The sequence below is a fragment of the Mobula hypostoma genome, chromosome 3 (genome assembly GCF_963921235.1).
Source record: "Mobula hypostoma chromosome 3, sMobHyp1.1, whole genome shotgun sequence".
NCBI lineage: Eukaryota > Metazoa > Chordata > Chondrichthyes > Myliobatiformes > Myliobatidae > Mobula > Mobula hypostoma.
Window position 1 is genome coordinate 215,057,374 of NC_086099.1, and position 23,706 is coordinate 215,081,079.

Sequence of the window (23,706 nt, forward strand, 5' to 3'; positions counted from 1 at the left end):
AGGCCCTACGGCCCAATTAGTCCATGGCAAACTATTATTCTGCCTAGTCCCATCAACATGCACCTGGACCACATCCTTCCATACATCTCCCATCCGTGTACTTATCCAGATTTCCCTTAAATGTTGAAATCTCAAACCCACATCCACCACTTCCACGGGCAGCTTGTTCCACACATTCACCGCCTCTGAGTGACAAAATTCCGCCTCATATTTCCTCTTAAAACATTTCACCTTTCACCCTTAACCTATAACCTCTAGTTCTTGTCTCACCCATACTCAGTGGAAAACCCCATCTATACCCTTCATAATTTCCTCATTTTCCTATGCTCCAGGGAATAAAGTTCTCCCCATTCAAACCTTCCCTATAACTCAGGTCCTCAAGTCCTTGTAAATTTTCTCTGCACTCTTTCAATTTTATTTAGGTGAGAAACCACTTCAACAGTGGTTCGACAAGTAGCGCTGAGCAACTAATGGTGGTAGCAAATTCTGCCCTCACTAGCACCATCTTCATCCTGAAAATGATTTATGTTTTGTGAAATCTGTTTCCATATTGACCCATCTCCCGATGTTGGCTCAGCGACTAGTTCCATGCAGATGCATTTCCTCTTGAAAGCCACTAAACAAATTTCAAGCCTTGCTTTAGTAGAGTTTCCAGTTAATTCATCAACTAATAACATCTGAATTTTATTTTTGACAATGGGGACATGAGCTTCTAAAACATTCTGAAAGAGCATTGTTTTATTTTAGCTAGAATAATAAGATAACAGGTTTGTTTGGCAAGCCAATATTTAGATTGCAGCCATTTGAAAAAAAAACCCACTCACATGATCACTCAAATGGTTTATATCACCAAAGTAACTCCACTGTACTGTAAATCCAGAAACTCTCTAGCTTCCCCCACCACCACTCCGCAGCCCCGTCTCCCTCAGATCCCACCGTCAGCTCCTGGGCCCTCAGAGGCTCCATCTTCCTCTCACCCCAACCCTCCCCTCTCCACTGACACCCCCAGCCTCCCCCCTCCCCCCTCTGATCCCAGCTCTCATCCGTGCCGGGTCTTTACCATCCCCTCGGACCTTCAACTGTCGGAGGCAGAGCGCTCTGTTCTCAGTAAGGGCCTCACGTTTGTCCCCCTTCGCCCACACCTCAGCGAGTTCCGTGTTCGCCATGATGCGGAACTTTTCTTCCACCGTCTCCGTCTCCGAGCCTACTTCTTCGGCAAGGACTCTTCCACCCCCACCGATGACCCCTTCTCCCGTCTTCATCCCTCCTCTTCTTCATGGACACCCCGCTCTGGTCTTCTGCCTGCTCTGGATCTCTTTATTGCCAACTGCCGACGGGACATCAACCGTCTCGACTTCACCGCACCTTGTCCCCATTCCAACCTCACTCCTTCGGAACGCTGTGCTCTCCACTCCCTCCACACTAATCCTAACATTATTATTAAACCCGCTGATAAGGGGGGTGCTGTTGTAGTCTGGCGTACTGACCTCTACCTTGCCGAGGCACAGCGACAACTCGCGGATACCTCCTCTTATTTACCCCTCGATCATGACCCCACTAAGGAGCACCAGGCCATTGTCTCCCACACTATCAACGACTTTATCCGCTCAGGGGATCTCCCATCCACTGCTACCAACCTTATAGTTCCCACACCCCGCACTTCCCGTTTCTACCTCCTACCCAAGATCCACAAACCTGCCTGTCCTGGCCGACCTATTGTCTCAGCTTGCTCCTGCCCCACCGAACTCGTTTCTGCATACCTCGACACTGTTTTATCACCCCTTGTTCAATCCCTTCCGACCTATGTTCGTGACACTTCTCACGCTCTTAAACTTTTCGATGATTTTAAGTTCCCTGGCCCCCACCGCTTTATTTTCACCTTGGATGTCCAGTCCCTATATACTTCCATCCCCCATCAGGAACGTCTCAAAGCTCTACGCTTCTTTTTGGATTCCAGACCTAATCAGTTCCCCTCTACCACCACTCTGCTCCGTCTAGCAGAATTAGTCCTTACTCTTAATAATTTCTCCTTTTGCTCCTCCCATTTCCTCCAAACTAAAGGTGTAGCTATGGGCACCCGTATGGGTCCTAGCTATGCCTGCCTTTTTGTTGGGTTTGTGGAACAATCTATGTTCCGTGCCTATTCTGGTATCTGTCCCCCACTTTTCCTTCGCTACATCGACGACTGCATTGGCGCTGCTTCCTGCACGCATGCAGAACTCGTTGACTTTATTAACTTTGCCTCCAACTTTCACCCTGCCCTCAAGTTTACCTGGTCCATTTCTGACACCTCCCTCCCCTTTCTAGATCTTTCTGTCTCTGTCTCTGGAGACAGCTTATCCACTGATGTCTACTATAAGCCTACTGACTCTCATAACTATCTGGACCATTCCTCTTCTCACCCTGTCTCTTGCAAAAACGCCATCCCCTTCTCGCAATTCCTCCGTCTCCGCCACATCTGCTCTCAGGATGAGGCTTTTCATTCTAGGACGAGGGAGATGTCTTCATTTTTTAAAGAAAGGGGCTTCCCTTCCTCCACTATCAACTCTGCTCTTAAACGCATCTCCCCCATTTCACGTACATCTGCTCTCACTCCATCCTCCCACCACCCCACTAGGAATAGGGTTCCCCTGGTCCTCACCTACCACCCCACCAGCCTCCGGGTCCAACATATTATTCTCCGTAACTTCCGCCACCTCCGACGGGATCCCACCACTAAGCATATCTTTCCCTCCCCCCCTCTCTGCATTCCGCAGGGATCGCTCCCTACACAACTCCCTTGTCCATTCGTCCCCCCCATCCCTCCCCACTGATCTCCCTCCTGGCACTTATCCGTGTAAGCGGAACAAGTGCTACACATGCCCTTACACTTCCTCCCTTACCACCATTCAGGGCCCCAAACAGTCCTTCCAGGTGAGGCATCACTTCACCTGTGAGTCGACTGGGGTGATATACTGCGTCCGGTGCTCCAGATGTGGCCTTTTATATATTGGTGAGACCCGACGCAGACTGGGAGACCGCTTTGCTGAACATCTACGCTCTGTCCGCCAGAGAAAGCAGGATCTCCCAGTGGCCACACATTTTAATTCCACATCCCATTCCCATTCTGACATGTCTATCCACGGCCTCCTCTACTGTAAAGATGAAGCCACACTCAGGTTGGAGGAACAACACCTTATATTCCGTATGGGTAGCCTCCAACCTGATGGCATGAACATTGACTTCTCTAACTTCCGCTAGGCCCCACCTCCCCCTCGTACCCCATCTGTTACTCTTTTTAATGCACACATTCTTTCTCTCACTCTCCTTTTTCTCCCTCTGTCCCTCTGAATATACCTCTTCCCCATCCTCTGGGTCACCCCCCTCCCGTCTTTCTTCCCGGACCTCCTGTCCCATGATCCTCTCGTATCCCCTTCTGCCTATCACCTGTCCAGCTCTCGGCTCCATCCCTCCCCCTCCTGTCTTCTCCTATCATTTTGCATCTCCCCCTCCCCCTCCAGCTTTCAAATCCCTTACTCACTCTTCCTTCAGTTAGTCCTGACGAAGGGTCTCGGCCTGAAATGTCGACTGCGCTTCTTCCTATAGATGCTGCTTGGCCTGCTGCGTTCACCAGCAACTTTGATGTATGTAACTCTCTAGCTTCTGTCGTGAACCTCTAGTCCAGGAGTACCGAAGATGTTAGTCGGAAAATCTACTAGTAACGCAACAATTTTGTTTCCTTTATTCTGATTGCCACTGGCACAATATAGTTTTCTCATCTTTGTAACATGAGGACTTCCAATTCAACTTTACACCCAATACCTAAATGTTAAACTCCTTTTATAAAATGTTAAAAACCCCATGTTAGCTAATGGTGAATGGTCAGACCTTAAAAGATTTATTTTAGAGTTGTAACTTTCTAAGTGGGGATCCTAGCTTTGAACTTTCCCACATGAAGCACTTGTGGGCTGCTTCAGACACAGCTCAGATTGTGTGTTGGTCATTGATGCAAGCAGCACATTTCACTATATTCTTTGATGTATATGTAACAAATAAAGCTAATCTTTAATCTTTAAAACAGTAGTTTTGGGAAATTAGAGAATTTGATTTGGGAGGTGCAAGTCACGCCAAGTTTATAAAGCCAGTCTAGATTAAGGGAATGGACCCAAAATGTTGGCTGCTCATTTTGCTTCCATAGATGCTGCCTGATTCACTAATTTCTTCCAGCTCTTTGTGTGTTGTGTTTAAAATTTTCCTCCATGTTTTCAAATCCCTCTGTGACACTGATTCTGCAGCTGAATTACATGTGCTGCCCCCTTGACTTGAATTATTGATGCCCATGCATCCAACTTCAGAGTTGCTAAGGTCTGAAATTCACTTCCTAAATCTGTCCACTTCTCTAAACCTGTTCTCCCTTTAGAACACTCCTTCTAATCTATCCTTCGTCCAGATTTGTGGTCGACTCTTGCAGTATCTCCTTACTGTATGTTTGCTTATCATACACACTCTGGAGTATTTTTGTGAGTGATAGGTGCATAGAAATGAAGACTGATGTTGTACTATTGCATACTCCTGATTCCAGATAGTTGATTTTTGACATTGAAATGTGTATTTAACTACTTTGGCCAATGATTTACTGCTGGAGCAACCATTTGCAGTAAGTAGTTAATTATTACAGAATACAGCAATGTCACTGGCATCTGGGTCATGAAAATTAGTTGCCAGTTTGCAGTAGGGTAGTATTGCACGATGGGGGAGGGGGTTCAATTTGAAGTTTAACTAAACGATAACATGCCTTTATGTAGCTCTTTTAATGCCTAGACATTGTCCCAAGGTGCTTAATAAAAAACATAATCAGAAAAAATTGATGTGAATCAAAAGGCTCAATATGTATTACCTAATGGCATGAACATAGATTTCTTTAACTTTCTCCCTTCTCCCCCTTCTCTCTTTTTTCCATTCCCCATCCTGGCTCCCTTCTTACCCCTTCCCTTCTCCTCACCTGAACATCTTCTCCCTCTTCCAGCATCTGCAGACTTTATTGTGTTTATTTATAGAAGACTGGCGATCATTTATCATACTTCAGTTGTGAACAAATGAGCTTAGAAGTCTGGTTCAAGTTTAATTGTTTCTTTAGCTAACACAAATATTCAAAGTCAAGTTGACTTCAGAATTTATTTCCACCCAGATGTGTAACTTGGTTTATGATTGTCAAACTGTATGTACCGAGATACAGTTAAAAAATCTTCCGATATAAGCTCAAGTTCAAGATTATTGCCATTCAGTCATACACATCTATACAGCTAAATGAAACAGCATTCCTCCAGGGCAAGACGCAAAACACAGCACGTCCAATCACACACAGTACATAGAGTTATAATAGCACATATAGTCACAAAACAATATTAGCACAAGTTCCTGAGTGGAATGACCTGTAGATTGATGTTGCATGGGATGTTGCCTTGGAGCCATGTTTCTGCAAGAACAACCACACAGCAGTTCCTCATCTTGTGCTGAGTAAGCCGCAGGTGAAGGCAATCCAGCCTGTCTTCCAAAGAGCGAACACTGGAGAGCAGCACTGACAAAAAAGTATAGTGCAGACAGATAATAAGATGCAAGGTCACAACAGGGTAGATTGTGAGGTCAAGAGAACACCTTATCACACTAGGGAAGCATTGAATGATCTTATAATAGAGGGGTAAAAGCTGTCCTTGAACCTGGTCGTACGTATTTTCAGGCTTTTCCATCTTCTGCCTAATGAGAGGTGAGGTAGAAAAGAGAATATAAAGGGTGAGTGGGGGCCTTTGAGTATGCTAGCTGTTTAACAAGATAAGAGCCCACAGTATTACAGGAAAGATGATAGCATGGATAGAAGATGGGCTGACTAGCGGGAGAAAAAGAGTGGGAATAAGGGAGCCTTTTCTAATTTGCTGCCAGTGATGAGTGGTGTTCTGCAAGGGTTGGTAATGCAGAGATAGGTGGAGGGGCAAGTAGTGTTGAGGAAGCAGAGGGTCTGTAGAAGAAATTAGACAGATTGGGAGAATGGGCAAAGAAGTGGCAGATGGAATATTGTGTAGGGAAATGTATGGTCTTAGATTTTGGTAGAAGGAATGAAGGAATAGGTTATTTTCTAAATGGGGGGGGAATTTAAAAATCAGAGGTGTAAAGAGACTTGGGAGTCCTTGTGCAGGATTCCCTGAAGTTTAACTTGCAGGTACAGCCAGTGTTAAGGTAGGCAAATGTAATGTTAGCATTAATTTTGAGAAGACTAGAATATAAGAGCAAGGATGTAGTGCAGAAGCTTTATAAGATGTTGGTCAGACTGAACTTGGAGTATTGTGAGCTATTTTGTGTCCCTTATCTAAGAAAAGATGTGCTGGCGTTGGAGAGGGTCCAGAGGAGGTTCACGAGAATTATTCCAGGAATAAAAGGGTTAACATATATGGAGTGTTTGATGGCTCTGGGCCTATACTTGCAAGAGTTTAGAAGAATGAGGGGGATCTCATTGAAACCTATTGAATATTGAAAGATGGAGATAGAATGGATGTGGAGAGAATGTTTCTTGTAGTGGGTGAGTCCAGAACCATAGGGTACAGTTTCAGAATAGAAGGATATCCCTTTGGAGGAGAGATGAGGAGGAATTTCGTTAGCCTGAGGGTGGGGGATCAGTGGAATTCATTGCCACGGGCAGCTATGGAGGCCAAGTCATTGAATATATTCAATTGGTTGTTGACTTCAGAAGAAGTAGCGGACCACACGACCCAATTTACATCGGTGGTGTGCAAGTGGAACAGGTCAAAAGCTTTAAGTTCCTCGGGGTCAATATCACAAATGACCTGACTTTGTCCAACCAAGCAGAGTTCACTGCCAAGAAGGCCCACCAGCGTCTTTACTTCCTGAGAAAACTAAAGAAATTTGGCCTGTCTCCTAAAACCCTCACTAATTTTTATAGATGCACCGTAGAAAGTGTTCTTTTAGGGTGCATCACAACCTGGTATGGAAGTTGTCCTATCAAAGACCGAAAGAAGCTGCAGAAGATCATGAACATGGCACAGCACATCACACAAACCAGTCTTCCGTCCGTGGACTCACTTCACACCGCACGCTGTCGGAGCAGTGCTGCCAGGATAATCAAGGACACGACCCACCCAGCCAACACACTTTTCGTCCCTCTTCCCTCCGGGAGAAGGTTCAGGAGCTTGAAGACTCGTATGGCCAGATTTGGGAACAGCTTCTTTCCAACTGTGATAAGACTGCTGAACGGATCCTGACCCGGATCTGGGCCATACCCTCCAAATATCCGGACTTGCCTCTCAGTTTTTTTGCACTACCTTACTTCCCATTTTTCTATTTTCTATTTATGATTTATAATTTAAATTTTTAATATTTACTAATTTTAACTTTTTAATATTTTTAATAGGGAGTGTGAAGTGCAGAATCAAATATGGCTGTGATGATTGTATGTTCTAGTACCAATTGTTTGGCAACAATAAAGTATAAAGTATATTTAAATCAGAGATTGATGGGTCCAATAGCTTAGGACATCAAAGGTTATGGGCACCAGGTAGAAGAATGGGGTTGAAAGGATAATAAGTCAGCCATGATGAAATGATGGGCAGAATGGCCTAATTCTGCTCCTTGTGTTATGGTCTTATGGTCTTTCCTGAGGTAGCAAGAAGTATAGACAGAGTTCTTGGATAGAGGCTGGTTTCCATGATGTACTGAGTTGTGTCTACAACTCTGTAGTTTCATGTGGTCCCATGCAGAGCAGTTGCCATACCAGGCTGTGATGCATCCAGCTAAGATGCTTCCTATGCTGCACCAATAAAAATTGGTGAGAGAGATAGTGGACTTGCCAAATTTCTCTAGCCCCATGTGTAAGTAGAGGCGCTGGTGAGCTTTCTAGGCTGCGGCATCTAGGTGGTCGGACCAGAACAGGCTATTGGCAATGTTCGCTCTGAGAAAGTGGAAGCTCTGAACCCTTTCTTGACCTCAGCACTGTTGAAGCTCCCCCTCCCCCTCCATTTCCTGAAGTCAGTGATCAGCTCTTTAGTTCTGCTGACTCTGCGGGGAAGGTTGTTGTTATGACACCACATCACTAATCTCTCTTTCTCCTTCCTGTACTCCGACTGCTGATCATCTGAGATATCACCACCGTGAGATCGCTGATTGGTGCCTCCCACAAATGAATAGTGTACGTCAAATGGTGTGGTAACTAAAAACATAAAATAAATGTATAAATATATAAATAAATTGGTTGAACATCCAAGTTCGTACAGTCTTCCATTGATTCTGTTAAGGTTATTATTCTATTATGGATTTATTGAGTTAGCCCCCATGAAAAAAAATCTCAGGGTTGTATATGGTGATGTATATGTACTTGGATAATAAATTTACGTTGAACGTTCTGCAAGGTTGAGGCACTTGGTTATGGCACTGTTTTACCAGTGAAAAAAATAGGTTTTTGTTGATTTTTTATCACTTATAAAGTGAAGAAAAGCATTGTTGTTACTTCCGCAAAGTTGAATGAATTTTTTGTCATTGTCATGTGCACAAATACATATATGCAGAGGTGCTATGAAAAACCTGCTTGTAGCAGCATTACAGGCACAGAGCACCATTTCAGCTCCATTCACAAGAAGAACATGTTAGTCATCTGTTCGGAAAGAGGTTCTTCCTGGAACAATAATCTTATGTGTGACTTACTACAGACTTCTTGCTTTTCTTTGTGCGATGTTCTTTTCACAGCCTTCCTGCCAATTCTTTCAAGCCTTGGTTCATTCAGCAGTGTTAATTCAATGTCCCAATTAGCTTTTTCATTCCATTGAAAACTTTCTTCACTCAGGGATACAGTTGCCCTCAGAAATTTGTCAACGTAAGCTCATCACTATTGTAGTACCACATTTTAATGAATGATAATCATGGGATAATTATGGTTATTATGTTTATTGAAATAAAATTTTGAGAGGAGGATATCTTATGTTCCCAGCAGAGAATTAAATCTTACAGAACTATATAAAATACTTTATTCAAAGCTAAAAGTTACTTGCATGACTTTGAAAATCTGTCTTGAACTTAAGTGGATATCTTTACTTAATTTCACTTGCTAATCATTGAAATGTGCCCACAAGCAATGGACTCCCTTTGAAGGACTTTTCATCCCATGTTCTTGTTATTTGTTGCTTATTTATTTATTAGTATTATCATTATTTCTTTCTTTTTGTATTTGCACAGTCTGTTGTATTTTGCAAACTGACTGAACATCCAAATTGGTACAGTCTTCCATTGATTCTATTAAGGTTATTATTCTATTACGGATTTATTGAGTTAGCCTCCAAGAAAAAAAAATCTCAGGGATGTATATGGTGATGTATATGTACTTGGTTAATAAATTTACTTTGAACTTGAACTTTGACATTGTTTGGGTCTGGGTAACACTGACCGGCATTTATTTCCTGATAAGACGTAGGAGCAGAATTAGGCTATTCAACCCATCAAGTCTGCTCCACTATTCAATATTGGCTGATTTATTATTCCACTCATCCCCTTTCTCTTGCCTTCTCCCTTACTAATCAAAACTCTATCAACCTCCTCTTTAAATATACCAAATCTCTTGGCTTCTGCAGCAGGCTGTAGCAATGATTTCCATAGACTCACCGCCCTCTGACTAAAGAAGTTCCAGTTTATCTTTGTTCTAAAAGGACACCCCTTCATTGTGAGGGTGTTTCCCTCCCCCACCTCCCCAAACCCGGTCCTAGACTCTACCACTACTGGAAACATTCTCTCCACAGCCACTGTTTCTAGGCCATTCAATATTTGCTCTGTTTCAATGAGATTCCACCCCCCCCCCATCACCTCATTCTTCTCCTCATTTCAGCCCATCAGGTTTATGTCAGCTCACAGATCAAAACCAATTTACTGCCAATTTTCCCTGCAACCTCTCCCCTCCACACTCCCATCAACTGCCTCTGAATTTTGCTACTCACCCACACACCTGGGGCAATGTACAGTGACCCATTAACCTGCTAACTTGTAAGCATAAGATTCGCTGGAAACCAAAGCAACACACATAAAATGCTGGAGAGACTCGGCAGGTCAGGCAGCATCTATAGAAAGGAAGAAAGAGAACACATCAGGCTCTGATGAAGGGCCTTGGCCCAAAATATTGACTCTTTAAACCTACCAACCTGCCTGTCTTTGAGAAACTAGAGCTCACAGGGGACATCCACATGGCCACAGGCGTGACCTGGAAGGCATCTGACTCTACCCAGTTGAGATGTTGGTGATGAGCCACCATCTTGTACTCATGGTGTTTTTTTGTGGAAAAAGGATGTTGGATTGGCTGTTCAAGGATTTAGCAAAATTGAAGGGACGGTAACATACTACAGTGACAGTGGCAGGTTCAATCTTACCCTTGATGTGTGTACCTTTTCCCTGTGATTGTATGAGATTCCTCCGGCCACTCCAGTTTCCACACACATTCCAAAGATATACAAATCAAGTTTAGTGAGTTGTGGGCATACTGTGTTGGCACAGCAAGTGTGGAGATACTTGTGGGCTGCCCCCAGCACATAGTGACACTGTGTTGGTCATTGATGCAAGCGACACGTTTCACTGTATGTTTGAATGTTTTGATGTACATGTGACAAATAAAGCTAATCTTTAATCTTTGTCTTTTCTTTCACATGCTTGACTTGTGCATTGTGGATAGGGAAAAGTCTCGGGAGCATCAGGAGGTACAATCAGTGCGGGGTAGCTAACCTTTGACCTGATTTTAGAGTCATAGAGTAGTACAGCTCAGGAACAGGCCCTTTGGCCCTCCTGATCCACACTGACCACAGCATCCTCCCTGCTACTCCCAGTTGCCTGTGTTCAGCCTGTAACCCGCCAAGCTTTTCCTTCCATGCACTTAGCCGAGCAGCATCCGTGGGAGAAGAGGAATTGTTGACATTTCAGCTTGAAATGCCACGTCAGGAATAGGCGAGATGTCGACTCTTCCCTCCTACAGATACTGCTCGACAATGCTGGTGAGTTCCTCCAGCATTGTCTTTGCTGATCAAGTTACGAGTGTCTGCGGCCTCTTGTGTGATATCAATGAGCTTGTGCTACTCGATAGCACCTAATGACACCTCTCATCACCTTTATGCTAACTGATATGGTGGTAATTGGCAAATTGGATTTATCCTGCTTTTTTGTGTACAGGACATAGATGGACAGTTTTCTATTTTATCGGGGTAGATGCCAGTGTTGTAAATATCCTGGAACAGCTTGGCTGGAGGCTGAGGTAGTTCTGGAGTGCACGCTTTCAATAATCAGTTTGGACCTTTGGCCTTTGCTGCATCGAATAAACCTGATTCTGATTTTCATGTGATTAATTGTAATTGGAAGATACATCGACTGTAACCCTTTGCTTGTAGATGTGATTTGCCCTCAGTCTCACAGTAGACATGGAAGGTTTGGGAGGTGCTGTCAGAGTAACCAATTGTCCTTCTCCTCCACCCAGCCTCGGGACTGTCTACCCCCTCCACGCCAATACAATCAACCAAGCCTGCCTTTCCCCTGGAATCGTATAAACAGGAGCCTGAACGCCTGGATGCTCGAACTCGTTCCTACTCATCTCCACCGGACTCAGGCCAGCGGTTTTCCATCCTGCCCACACCTGTGGCACCACTCAAGCCTCTTGCTCCCATTACCAGCTCCAATGCTACCTCGAAAACTGTAAGTACCATGTGTTCATTCTGTACCAGCTTGTTCCAGTTTAAACCACTGATTCCTAAAGACTGCGGTAGTATCAGCTCGGAAACCCGAATGCTGTAACATAATTCTGATTTTAATTCAGTCTTGACTATTTATGCATGGTCCGTCCAAATCCAGAGACAGATTTCCAGGAATACAGATGCCCTCCACAATACGATGTGGGTTTGCATTCCTAGAAATGGTCTGTATCACAAATATCTGTGTGCATCATTTGTGCATGTGTCAGAAAACAGCAGTGGAATAAAAATGGATTTTGCAATTAGTTGTGTAATTTCTTACCACGCAAATTCTGTGAGAATGAATTTAATTTCATGTCTCATATTTATGAATAGCAATGTGTAAATTCTCTAAGGGTGAACTCCCGCTACCTGTAGAGCTGTAATGCGGAAATTGCTTGTACGTTGAAATGCACCATTAAAAAACTAAATAGGAAATAATTGTCACCGGATATCTATCTATGCATCTTCATTTTCTTTTTAAGCTCATCACCCCTACTGGGGCATAGACCACTGACAGAAGCTTACCAGAGTCCTCTGTCCTGGGTCAGTCTTTCAACTTGTCCCCAAGTTTAGCCCAACGTACATCTTCTAGGTGAAGATCCTTCCTCTGCCTTTGGAGCTTCTGTTGGTGGTTCTGTAGCTCTGGGTTTTTATGGGATTGGGGTTGCTAGCACTGTGGCCAGCCCTCCTCCTTTCACAGCTGGGCTTGGGACCATCCATGGCGGAGTTATCTTCCCATGTAAGTGTGTCCTCTTTGCTGGATACATGAGTGGCGTATTTGCACTGTAACAATGTAACATCGATTGGAACATTCGGCCTGTAGCAGGCGTTGTCGCGTGAACAATGTTACCAGAAAGGAGTACTGGTAGATATGAAGCGGTCTCTTTCTTGGACAAAGTGAGACACAGCAGGCATCATATGGAGACCCTTTCGAAGGAACAGGTCTGCTTGACCCAATATTACACAACATTTTATATGCTAAAGATCAAAGGACAATTCAGCACAATTCCATATTTACAATACAATGCATCTACAATGCTTCCTTTGAACTAAACACAACCTTCATACCTCCATCTTCGCACCTACACTACAGACACCCAAATCATGAATTTAAATCAGCATTGTCTGGTCTTCCAGTTAATTGTGGTTCAGGGTTCTTAGAAACCTATTGTCCAGAGCTGCATTTTAGATTTAATCTACAGTCCATATTCAGGTCTAAAGATTGGTGGCTGAAGTTATTTGCTATATGTGCTAACCCCAGAAAAATGCTCTAACAGCAGGACATCGGAGATTCAACGTGTAAATGATGTATTCATAGTCAGATTCAGAATTAGATTTTTTATCACTGATTCACGATGTGAAATTTGTTGTTTTTGTGACAGCAGTACAGTACAAAGATATAAAATTACTATAGTGAAAAATACAGGAATAGCAAGTAATTAGTGGATTAATGGACCATTCAGAAATCTAATGGCAGAGGAAAAGAAGCTGTTTCTGAAATGTTGAGTTTGGGTCTTCAGGCTCCTGTACATCTTCTCCAGTGGTGGTAACAAGAAAAGAGTATGTCCTAGGTCCTTAGTAAAAGAGAGACAGCACAAAACACAACATAGAATCACAGAGTCCTCGAGCACTAGAGCACAGAAACAGGCCCTTCAGCCCATCTAGACCGTGCCAAACTATCATTCTGCCTCATCCCATCTACCTACATGGGACATTAGCACTCCACGTCACCTCCCATCCACATACTTTTCCAAATTTCTCTTAAATGTTGATATTGAACTTGTGTCCACCACTTCTGCTGGCAGCTATTTCGTACTCTCGCCATCTTCTGAGAGAAGGAGTTCCCGCTCAGGTTCAGGTTCCCCTTAAATATTTCACCTTTCACCCTTAACCTATGACCTCTAGTTATCGTGTTATCCAGCCTCAGTGAAAAAAGCCTGCTTGCATTTACCCTAACTATACCCCTCATAATTTTGTGTGCCTCTATCAAATATCCCCTAAATCTCCAGGGAATAGAGAGCAAACCTTTTCAACCCTTCCCTATAAGTCAGGTCACAGAGGCTACCAAGTCTGTTCTGACCATGAACCACCCATTTACGTTAATCCCATTTTTTGTATTCTACTCACTTTCTCATCAATGTGCCCAGGTTCTACTGCTCATCTATTCCCAATTGTCCATTGTTTGTAGTGGCAAATTAACCTACGTGCTAACATTAATCTCTGACGTGGGAGGAAACCAGAGTGCCCAGAGGAAACACACACAGTAACAAAGATAAATTTCAGACTCCACTGGCAGCACCAGAGAAGTCCTCAATATATCTTGCTGATGCCTGCAGAGAGTTTTTGACATTCTTCCTGTGACCGCATGGGTTTCCTCCAGGTGCTCCAGTTTCTTCCCAAAGTCCAAAGATGTACCTGTCAGTAGGTTAATTGATCATTGTAAATTGTCCTGTGGTTAGGCTAGAGTGAAATCGGGGATTGATAGGCGGTGTGGCTCGAAGGGCCAGAAGGGCCTCCTCAGTGGTGAATCTCAATAAATAAAATAATAATTTGAGGTGATGTGGAAGGTGCTGCTTTAGAAGACGTACGGCTGAATCTTCTCCACGTCGTGTGGCTTCACTATTCCCTAAAGTTGAAGGCCCAATGTTTGGCTACATGTTCTTTGGATGAATACATGTCTCATCCACCTTCCTGCAGCTTCATCCCACCCACTTGGTCAGAGCCCTGTCCAGAATGATTGTCCCTTGAGTCCAGAAAATCAAGCAACAGTCTTCCTGAAGTATTTAGGTTAATTCATCATCATCCGTGTTTATGACATAGGTGATCATGGTCTTATCATGACCATGATTGTTCTTGGCAAACCTTTTTTACGGAAGTGGTTTGCCATTGCCTTCTTCTGGGCAGTATCTTTACAAGACTGGTGACCCCAGCCACGATCAATACTCTTGCAGAGATTGTCTGCCTGGTGTCAGTGGTCGCATAACCAGGACTTGTGATATGCACCAGCTGCTCATACGACCATCCACCACCTGCTCCCGTGGCTTCATGTGACTCTGATCATGCGGGGGGGGGAGACTAATCAGGCGCAACACTTTGCCCAAGGGTGAACTGCAGACTAGTAGAGGAAAGGAGTGCCTTACACCTCCTTTGGTAGAGACGTATTTCCACCCCGCCACCCTTTATGTTAATTAGACTAGAGATAAGCAAGTACTTTATTTCTTTATTTTCTTTATTGAATACTTTATTTTCTATCACTTCCCACCTACATCAGCAGCACTTCCCATGCTCCGAATCAGAATTAGATTTAATATCACCGGCATACGTCGTGAAATTTATTAACCCTCAATCGCCTCGCTAACTTTCACATCCCTGGCCCTGACCACCTCATTTTCACCATGGATGTCCAGCCCCTATACACTTCTGTCCTCCATCATGAAGGCTCAAAGCACTCTGCTTGTTTCTCAATAAATGAACCAACCATTTCCCCTCCAACACCATCTTCCTCCGTCTGGCAGAATTAGTCATCACCCTCAACAATTTTTCCTTTGGCTTCTCCCACTTCCTCAAGACCCGAGGGGCAGCTATGGGCCCCAGCTATGCATGCCTTTTTGTTGGCTGCATAGAACAGTGCATGTTCCAAGCCTTCCCTGGTAATGGTCCCCAACTCTTCCTCCACTGCTTAGATGAATGCATTGGCACTGTTTCATGTACCCATGCTTAGCTTGTCAATTTCATCAGCTTTGCCTCTAACTTCCCCCCGCCCTTAAATTCATTTGGTCCATTTCGGACAACTCTCTCCCCTTTTTTAATCTCTCTGTCTCTATCTCTGGAGACAAACTGTTGAACAACATCTTTCATAAATCTATCGATTCCACAATTATCTTGACTATACCTCTTCCACCCTATGTCCTTTAGAAATGCTATTCTCTTTTCTCAGTTCCTTTGTCTCCATTGCCTCTGTCCTCAGGATGTGGCTTTCCTTTCAAAGACATCAGAAATATCCTCCGTCTTTAAAGAATGGGGTGTCCCTTCCTCCTCCATTGAATCTGCCCTCATCTGCTCAAGGAATGTGCTGATGTATTAGCAGATGTCCTGACAAACATTTTCAACATCTCCCTTAGTCAAGCCATTGTCCCCAGATGCTTCAAAACCTCCACAATCATCCCTGTAGCAAAGAAATCAGTTGTAGCCTGTCTGAATGATTACCATCCCGTTGCCCTGACCCCCATAGTGATGAGATGTTTTGAACGGCTTGTCAAGCCTCATATTACCACCAGCCTCCCCTCATTGCTGGATCCTCTACAGTTTGCTTATCATCCAACTCGCTCTATGGAGGACGCATTATCCACCACACTGCACACAGTTCTCTCTCACTTGGACAGCAAGGACACTTATGCCAGAATCCTGTACATTGATTTCAGTTCAGCGTTCAATACCATCATCCCACAGAGACAAGTGGAGAAACTGTCGCTGCTTGGCCTTAACACTGCCATGTGTCACTGGATTCTGGATTTCTTGACAGAGAGACCACAGTCAGTCCGTGTTGGCAGGAACATCTCTGATTCCATCACACTGAGCACTGGATCCCCACAAGGCTGTGTGTTTAGCCCATTGCTGTTTACACTGCTGACACATGACTGTGCAGCCAGATTCAAGGAGAACCTGATCATTAAATTTGCAGATGATACCACAGTGGTGGAGTTCATCAGCAAAAATGATGAAACAATGTACAGGGAGGAGGTCAAACACCTAGAGAGCTGGTGCAGTGATAACAACTTGATGCTTAATGTCACCAAAACCAGGGAGATGATCGTCAATTTCAGACGGTCTCGGCCTGAGCACACACCCGTCAGCATCAGCGGCGAGAGTGGAAAACATCAAGTTCCTTGGGGTGCAGATCTCGGACAATCTCACTTGGTCCAGGAACACCACTGGGATTGTGAAATGGGCCCAGCAGAGATTGCACTTTCTGAGGAAGCTTAAACAAGCATCACTCCCCACTAACATCTTAACTACATTCTACAGAGGCGCGGTTGAGAGTGTGCTGACCTTTTGCATCACAACCTGGTACTCCAGCTGCAGTGCTGTCGACAAAAAAGCCTTGCAGTGGGTGGTTAGGGGAGCAGAGAAGGTTATTGGGGTCTCCCTACCTTCTGTCCAAGACCTCTTTCAGAGTCAATGCCTCCAGAAGACATGGTACATCATTAAAGATCCCTCACACCCTCTCCATGAACTGTTTGTTCTTCTGCCATCAGACAAACGTTACAGGAGCATCAAAACTAAAACCACAAGGCTACTAAACAGCTTCCTCCCACAGGCAGTCAGACTGCTAAATAGCTGCTCTACCTGACTCTGCTTTGGACACTTTTAACTTGCACCGGACACTTATAACTTGATTTTAACTGACATGTGGCTGTTGTGTTTTACTATTTATTGTTATGTTTATTATTTAGCGTTGTGTTTGTCACGTTATGATTGCACTGCTCCTGGGAAACACTGTCTCATTCTGCCTTGCAGAGCTGATGTACGGTTGAATGACAATAAAGTTTTTTGAATCTTTGAATCTCCTCCATTTCCAGAACATCTGTGCTCACCTCATCTTCCTACTGCTTTAACAGTGGCAGGGTCCCTCTTGTCCTTAACTGCCACCCCATGAGCCTCTGCATCCAACACATCATACTCTGCAACTTCTGCCATCTCCAAAAGGATCCTTACACCAATCCTTTACCTCCCCCCTCACGCCGCTTTCTGCAGGGATTGCTTCCTCCGTGATCCCTTCCATCCCTCCCAGCACTTATTCCAGCAAGTGGCCAAAGTGCTACACCTGCCCATATGCCTCCTCCCTCACCTCTATTCAGGGCCTCAAAGGTCATTCTAGGTGAGGCAACACTTCACCTGCGAATCTGCTGGGGTTGTCTATTGAATCGAGTGCTTCTGCTACGGTCTCCTCTACATTGGCGAGATCCATCATAAATTGTAGGAACACTTTGTTGAGCACATCTGCTCCATCTGCCAAAAGCAGAACTATCTGGTGGCCAAACACTTTAATTCCAATTCCTATTTCTGTTCCAACACATCAGTCCATGGCCTCCTCTTGTGTCACGATAAGGCCATGCTCAGGGTGGAGGAGCAGCCCTTTATATTCCATATGGGTAGCCTTCAACCTGATGGCATGAATATTGATTTCTCCTTCTGGTAAAAAAAAATTCCCTCTCCCTCCCCTCTTCTTCTATTCCATATTCTGGCCCCTAACTTCTTCTCTCGTGCCTATCATCTCTCCTGGGTCCCCTCCTCCTTCTCTTTCTCCTATGGTCCACTCTCCTCTCCTAATAAATTCCTTCCTCTCCAGTCCTTTACCTTTCCTATCCACATGGCATCACCTATCACTGTCTAGCTATCCTCCTTCCCCTCTCCCGAACCTTTTATTCTAGCATCTTCCCCCTTCCTTCCCAGTCCTGAAGAAGGGTCTCGACCCAAAACATTGACTGTTTATTCCTTTCCATAGATGCTTCCTGACCTGCTGAAATCCTCCACACACACACACACACACACACACACACACACACACACAATAAGCCTGCAAATTCTGGCAATTTGAAAACAAAATCAGGACTTAATAGACGTACTCTCAGGAGGTCGGGCAACATTGGTAGAGATAGAAAGCCTCAGGTCAATGACCTTTCATTGGAATCTTTTCACCATTCATTGATGGGTTTTGTTAGGAATGGCCAATTAATATCACAGAACCACTGCTGGTAAAGGGGTTGTCTGTTGTCCATTCATTCAGCATCAAAAAAAGGGCAGGCTTTGTATTCCATCTTGGCAGCCTCCAACTTGACAGGATGAGCATCAATTTTTCTAACTTCAGATAACCACTTCCCTTTCTTCCCACTGGCCCTATCAGTCCACATCTTTATAAAAATAAGTCTCTGCAAATGCTGGAAATCAAGAGTCCCTCACACACACACAAACACAAAATGCTTGAGGAACTCAGCTGGACAGGCAGCATCTGTGGAGAGAAATAATCAGTCAACCTTTCAGACCAAAATTACCCCCCTCTCCCCTCTTGACCTGGCTCTCACCGATGCTTTCAACCTCTCCTCATTTTCTGCCCTTTATTCTATGTGCCACTGCCCTCTCCTATCAGATTCCATTTTCTTCATCCCTTTGTCAATTCCATCTATCACCAACCAGCTTCTTAGTTCATTTCCACCACCCCTCCCGCACTGCCCTCACCTGCCTGTCAAACCCCAACACCTTCCCCTCCCCCCATCTTTCTATAACAGCCACCTCTACTCTTTCTTTCCAGTCCAGATGAAGGGTCTTACCCTGAATTGTCAGCTGTCCATTTCCCTCCACAAATGCAGCCTGACCTAAACAATCCTTGTGCATTGCTATAGTAACTACAACCCTGATTGCAGGTTGAGCTTCCTGTCATCCAGAGTTAGCCATTCTTCATTCAAAGAAAGGCGATGATGATGTTCCTGAACAAACCATGGAAGTTCTGCCTTGCCAATATACGTTAATTAGAATTAATGAGTGTGACCTTTTGCTTTTCTCATTACATGTTTCGATTTACAGTGCCTGAGACCTGGATTCAATACCTGCTGCTTTCCGTAAGGAGTTTGTATGTTCTCCCCATGGGTTTCCTCCCAAATTTCTAAGAAGGATGAGTTAGTAAGGGTTAGAGAGTTATGGGATGCTATGTTGGCACCGGCAGCATGGCGACACATGCAGGCTGCACCCAGGGCATCCTCGGATCATGTTGTCGTTGACTCAAAATGACACATTTTACTGTATGTTTCAGAGTACTTCTGACAAATTAAGCTAATCTTTAAAAATCTTGGCTGTCTCTTCCTCCACGTTAGTTGAAGCAAATTTAAGGCAGAGATAGATGATTCTTCAGAGAAAAAGTCTGCAGGTGCTGGAAATCTGAAACAGAATCACAGAATACTGGTACATGGGGAGAGAACACAATGCTGGTGTTACAGTTCAAAGTCCTTTCACCAGAACTGGGGAAATGGGAAAACAAGCTTGTTTTAATTTACACAGAGTTACAGGCTTGGAGAGGGAATGCTATATACATGTGACACATAAAGCTAATGGTTCTTTAGTCCTGACGAAGGGTCTCGGCCTGAAACGTCGACTGCGCCTCTTCCTATAGATGCTGCCTGGCCTGCTGCGTTCACCAGCAACTTTGATGTGTGTTGCTTGAATTTCCAGCATCTGCAGAATTCCTGTTGTTTGGTTCTTTTCTTTATATTTTTGTCCGTGGAAGGATGGAGAACAAATTTCTCAAGCGAACAACTACCTGTAGTTAGAGGGAGAATAGAATATAGACTCTGGAATGAAAAACCGTGTGTATGAAAAGGGTAAAAAAAAATTCCTTACCTTAAATTGATAATTTCTTTACAAGCTTCCCTTCAGGTTATGAAGGGGTTAAGTGTCTTAAAGAATCCTTCATGTACTAAAAATTAATGCAGAGGGCAGAGCAGCCAACCTTTAGCTTTTTAAAGGGACATCAGCTGCTGTGGATAGTGAGAAAAGAAGTTAATTTCCTCTCTGTAAGGATGGAGGTCATCAAGCCACCTAGGCTTTGACAAGCTGAAACTTACAAATCAGTGATCTGGTGGCATAGTTTCCACATGGAAGAGCATAGGTGCTCAATGTTTATCTTTAAATAACTTGTTTATTTTATAGGCTTCTTCCTGTTCACCCAATCAAAAAAGCTTTTTAATATTTTTATGGTCCTGTGCTTGAAGGATGGTTTCCCATCGTTCTGTTTGAGTCAGCAAAACCTTTAGGCTGGAGACTGAAGATGGATAGATAGATAGACATACTTTATTGATCCCGAGGGAAATTGGGTTTTGTTACAGTTGCACCAACCAAGAACAGAGTACAAACATAGCAATACAAAACCACAAACAATCAAATAATAATGTGTAAACCATGCCGGACGGAAATAAGTCCAGGACCAGCCCATTGGCCCTGGCCTGCCCTGGGTTGAAGGACTGTGTCTGTGCATGGGTCTGAGGGATGAAAGGGGTTTGTTTTGCTGTTATTTTGTTGCTTATTGTGTTGCTTATTGCCAGCATTGTGAACGTGCTGTATCGGCGCCAGAATGTGTGGTGACACTTGCAGGCTGCCCCCGCATGCCTTTGGGTGTATTCGTTGTTTACACACACGCCGCACCTCTCTGTATGTTACGATAAACATATAATAAGTGGGTACCATGGTAGTATAGCGGTTAGCACAGTGCTATTACAGTGCTCAGGGCGTTTCAGAGTTCAGTTCAAGCGCTGTTTTGAAAGGAGTCTCTGGGTGTCCTCTCCATAGAATTTGTTAAGTTTTCTCCAAGTTGGTTAATTGTCCCGTCATTAGGTTAGGGTTAATCAGGTTTGTCGGGGGTTGCTCGAAGGGCCGGAAGGGTCTACTCTGCGCTATATCACTAAATAAACAAATAAACTTGAACCTTGAATCTAGTTACATGACAAATCAAACTAAATGAAACCTCTTTGGTGTGTCAAAGATTAATTAACTAAATGAAGAGACAAGATTCTGCAGATGAAGGAGGGAGGTTGGGGGAGGCGGGAGAACAGTACTGTGGTGTATAATGTGTCTAGGAAGAACTGTTCCTCAAAGGAATATTTGGAAACTCTGGATGGTAGAAACAGGTGAGAGAAAAGGGCAGCTGCTTAGGCAGCTCATGAGTGTAGCTGATAAGTTCCATTGTGTCAAATTGACAGAGATCTGGGTTCAATCCTGACAGCCAGTGTTATCTGCTTGGAGTTTCCACGTTCTGCTTGTGACTAGTTGGTGGGGTGGAGATTTGTCTCTACCAAAGGAGGTGTAAGGCACTCCTTCCCTCCACTAACCTCCAGGTCACCCTTGGGCAAAGTGTAGCTCCTGCTTAGTCTCTCTCCCCCACCGACCATGATCACGTGAAGCCATGGGACCAGGTGGTGGATGGTCGTATAAGCAGCTGCTGTATATCACAAGTCCTGGTTATGCAACCACTGATGCCAGGCAGATAATCCCTGAAAAGTATTGATCATGGCTGGGGTCACCTGTCTTGTAAAGACACTGGCCAGATGAAGGCAATGGCAAACCACTTATGTAGAAAAAAATTGCCAAGAACAATCATGGTCATGGATAGACCATGGATCACCCACATCAAACAACATGGCACATAGTGATGATGATGATGATGAAGATGCTTGTGACTGCATGGGCATCTTCCCACCTCCCAAAGATGTGCAGAGGTTGATAGGTTCATTAGCCATTGTAAATTATCTCCAGTGTGTAAGTAGATGGTGGAGCAGGAGTTGGGGAGTTAGGATTGGAGAAGGTTGATGAGTATGGAAGAAAAAAAGTTAGAATATTGTATGGTACAGAAACAGGCTTATTTGTCCAACTCATTCATGCCAACCAAAATGTCTATCTAAGTTAATCCTATTTGCCTACATTTGGATTTGGCCCATATCCCTATAAATCTTTCCTTTCCATGTTTCTAACCTTTTTTTTGTACTTGCCTCTATCATTTCCTCTGGTAGCCCATTCCATATACGTACCTACCACTCTCTTTGTGGAAAAACCTGCTACTCAGGTCCCTTTTAAATCTTTCCTCTTCCACTTTAAATCATGCCCTCTAGTCTTACATTCCCTTACGCTGGAAAAATGTGAAACATTGGCTATTTCCCTCCACAGATGCTGCCTGACCCTCTGAGTTCATCCAGCAGCTCACTGATATACAATTTGTGTAAATGGGTTGGCCCAGACTTGGTGGGTCAAAAGGTCTGTGTTTGTACTGCATGGGTGTATGGGCTCTGTATTTGTTTGATAAAAAATGAGCACTTGTGGAGAGGGAAGACTTAATATTGAATTTTATCCTTTTATAGGTAACCAGCTATGTTTTTCTCTTCACAATTGTGACTGCATATTTCAATTTCAATTTCAATTTGTGCTTTCCTGTCTTTTACCAACATAGTTAAAGTAATGAAGAAGGGTTTCAGCTTGGAACCTCAACTGTTTGTTCATTTCCAGAGATGCTGCCCGAGTTCCTCCAGCATTTTGTGTGTTTCACTTTTTATTTAAAGTCTTTGTTATTTTGACAGCTTTAGGCTCCACCCTTTCACCATCTGTTTGTAATAAGGGAGATGGCGGTGAACCCAAGTGCAGAGTCTAGAATTAATTCAGACTCAGAAACAAAATAAACAAGATGACACAAACAAAATCCAAAGGCGAAATCATAAACAGTAGTGCTAGAAATGGAACTCTTATGATTGAGCACAGAGTGCTCAGCTCAAGGCATTTAAGTACAGACTTTCCATGGAGGAATGTGGTAAGCAATAATTGTCTTTCTGAGTCTTAAAGGGACAGTGGCAGCTAACCATACTTAAAGGAATTGGAGTGCCGAAAACTGGATGTCTAACACTTTTTGGTAAAATTGGCTTATTATTGTCACATGTGCTGATCATGCAAGGTGGGACACTTTATTTTGCATGCCATTCGTACATATCACTTCATTACTACAGCACATTAAGGTAGTATGAGGGAAAATGGGAAGCTGTCCTTGAGCCTGGTGGTTTGTGCTTTTCAGGTTTTTGTTTCTTCTGCGTAATGGGAGGAGGGAGAAGAGAGGAGGTCCTGATGAAGGGTCTCGGCCCAAAAAATCAACTGTTTACTCTTTTTCATAGATGCTGTCTGGCCTGTTGAGTTCCTTCAGCATTTTGTGTATGTTGTTCTGGATTTCCAGCATCTGCAGGTTTTCACATGTTTGAGAGAACGTCCAGGATGGATGGGGCCTTTGATTCTCTCTGAAACTTGAAACTCGCTTGTTTTCTTGCACTTCCATTCCAGTTCTGGTGAAAGGCCCATTAACTCTCTCCCCACAAGTGGCATTTGGCTAGCTGACTGCTTCTGGTCTCATTGTAGCTCAATACTTGTTCAACTGGGAGCTGAGAACATGAGT

General features: G+C 44.0%; 1 protein-coding gene across 7 annotated transcripts in view; it reads left to right on the forward strand.

Moving 5' to 3' along the window:
- Nucleotides 1-23,706, forward strand: part of LOC134344521 (5'-AMP-activated protein kinase subunit gamma-2-like) — a 512,949-nt gene that overhangs the window by 324,580 nt on the left and 164,663 nt on the right. For all 7 annotated transcript variants that reach the window (XM_063044464.1, XM_063044467.1, XM_063044463.1 and 4 more), the window contains one exon: nucleotides 11,483-11,697. In XM_063044464.1, coding sequence (XP_062900534.1) covers nucleotides 11,483-11,697 — 215 coding nt within the window. The remainder of the gene's footprint in view (nucleotides 1-11,482; nucleotides 11,698-23,706) is intronic.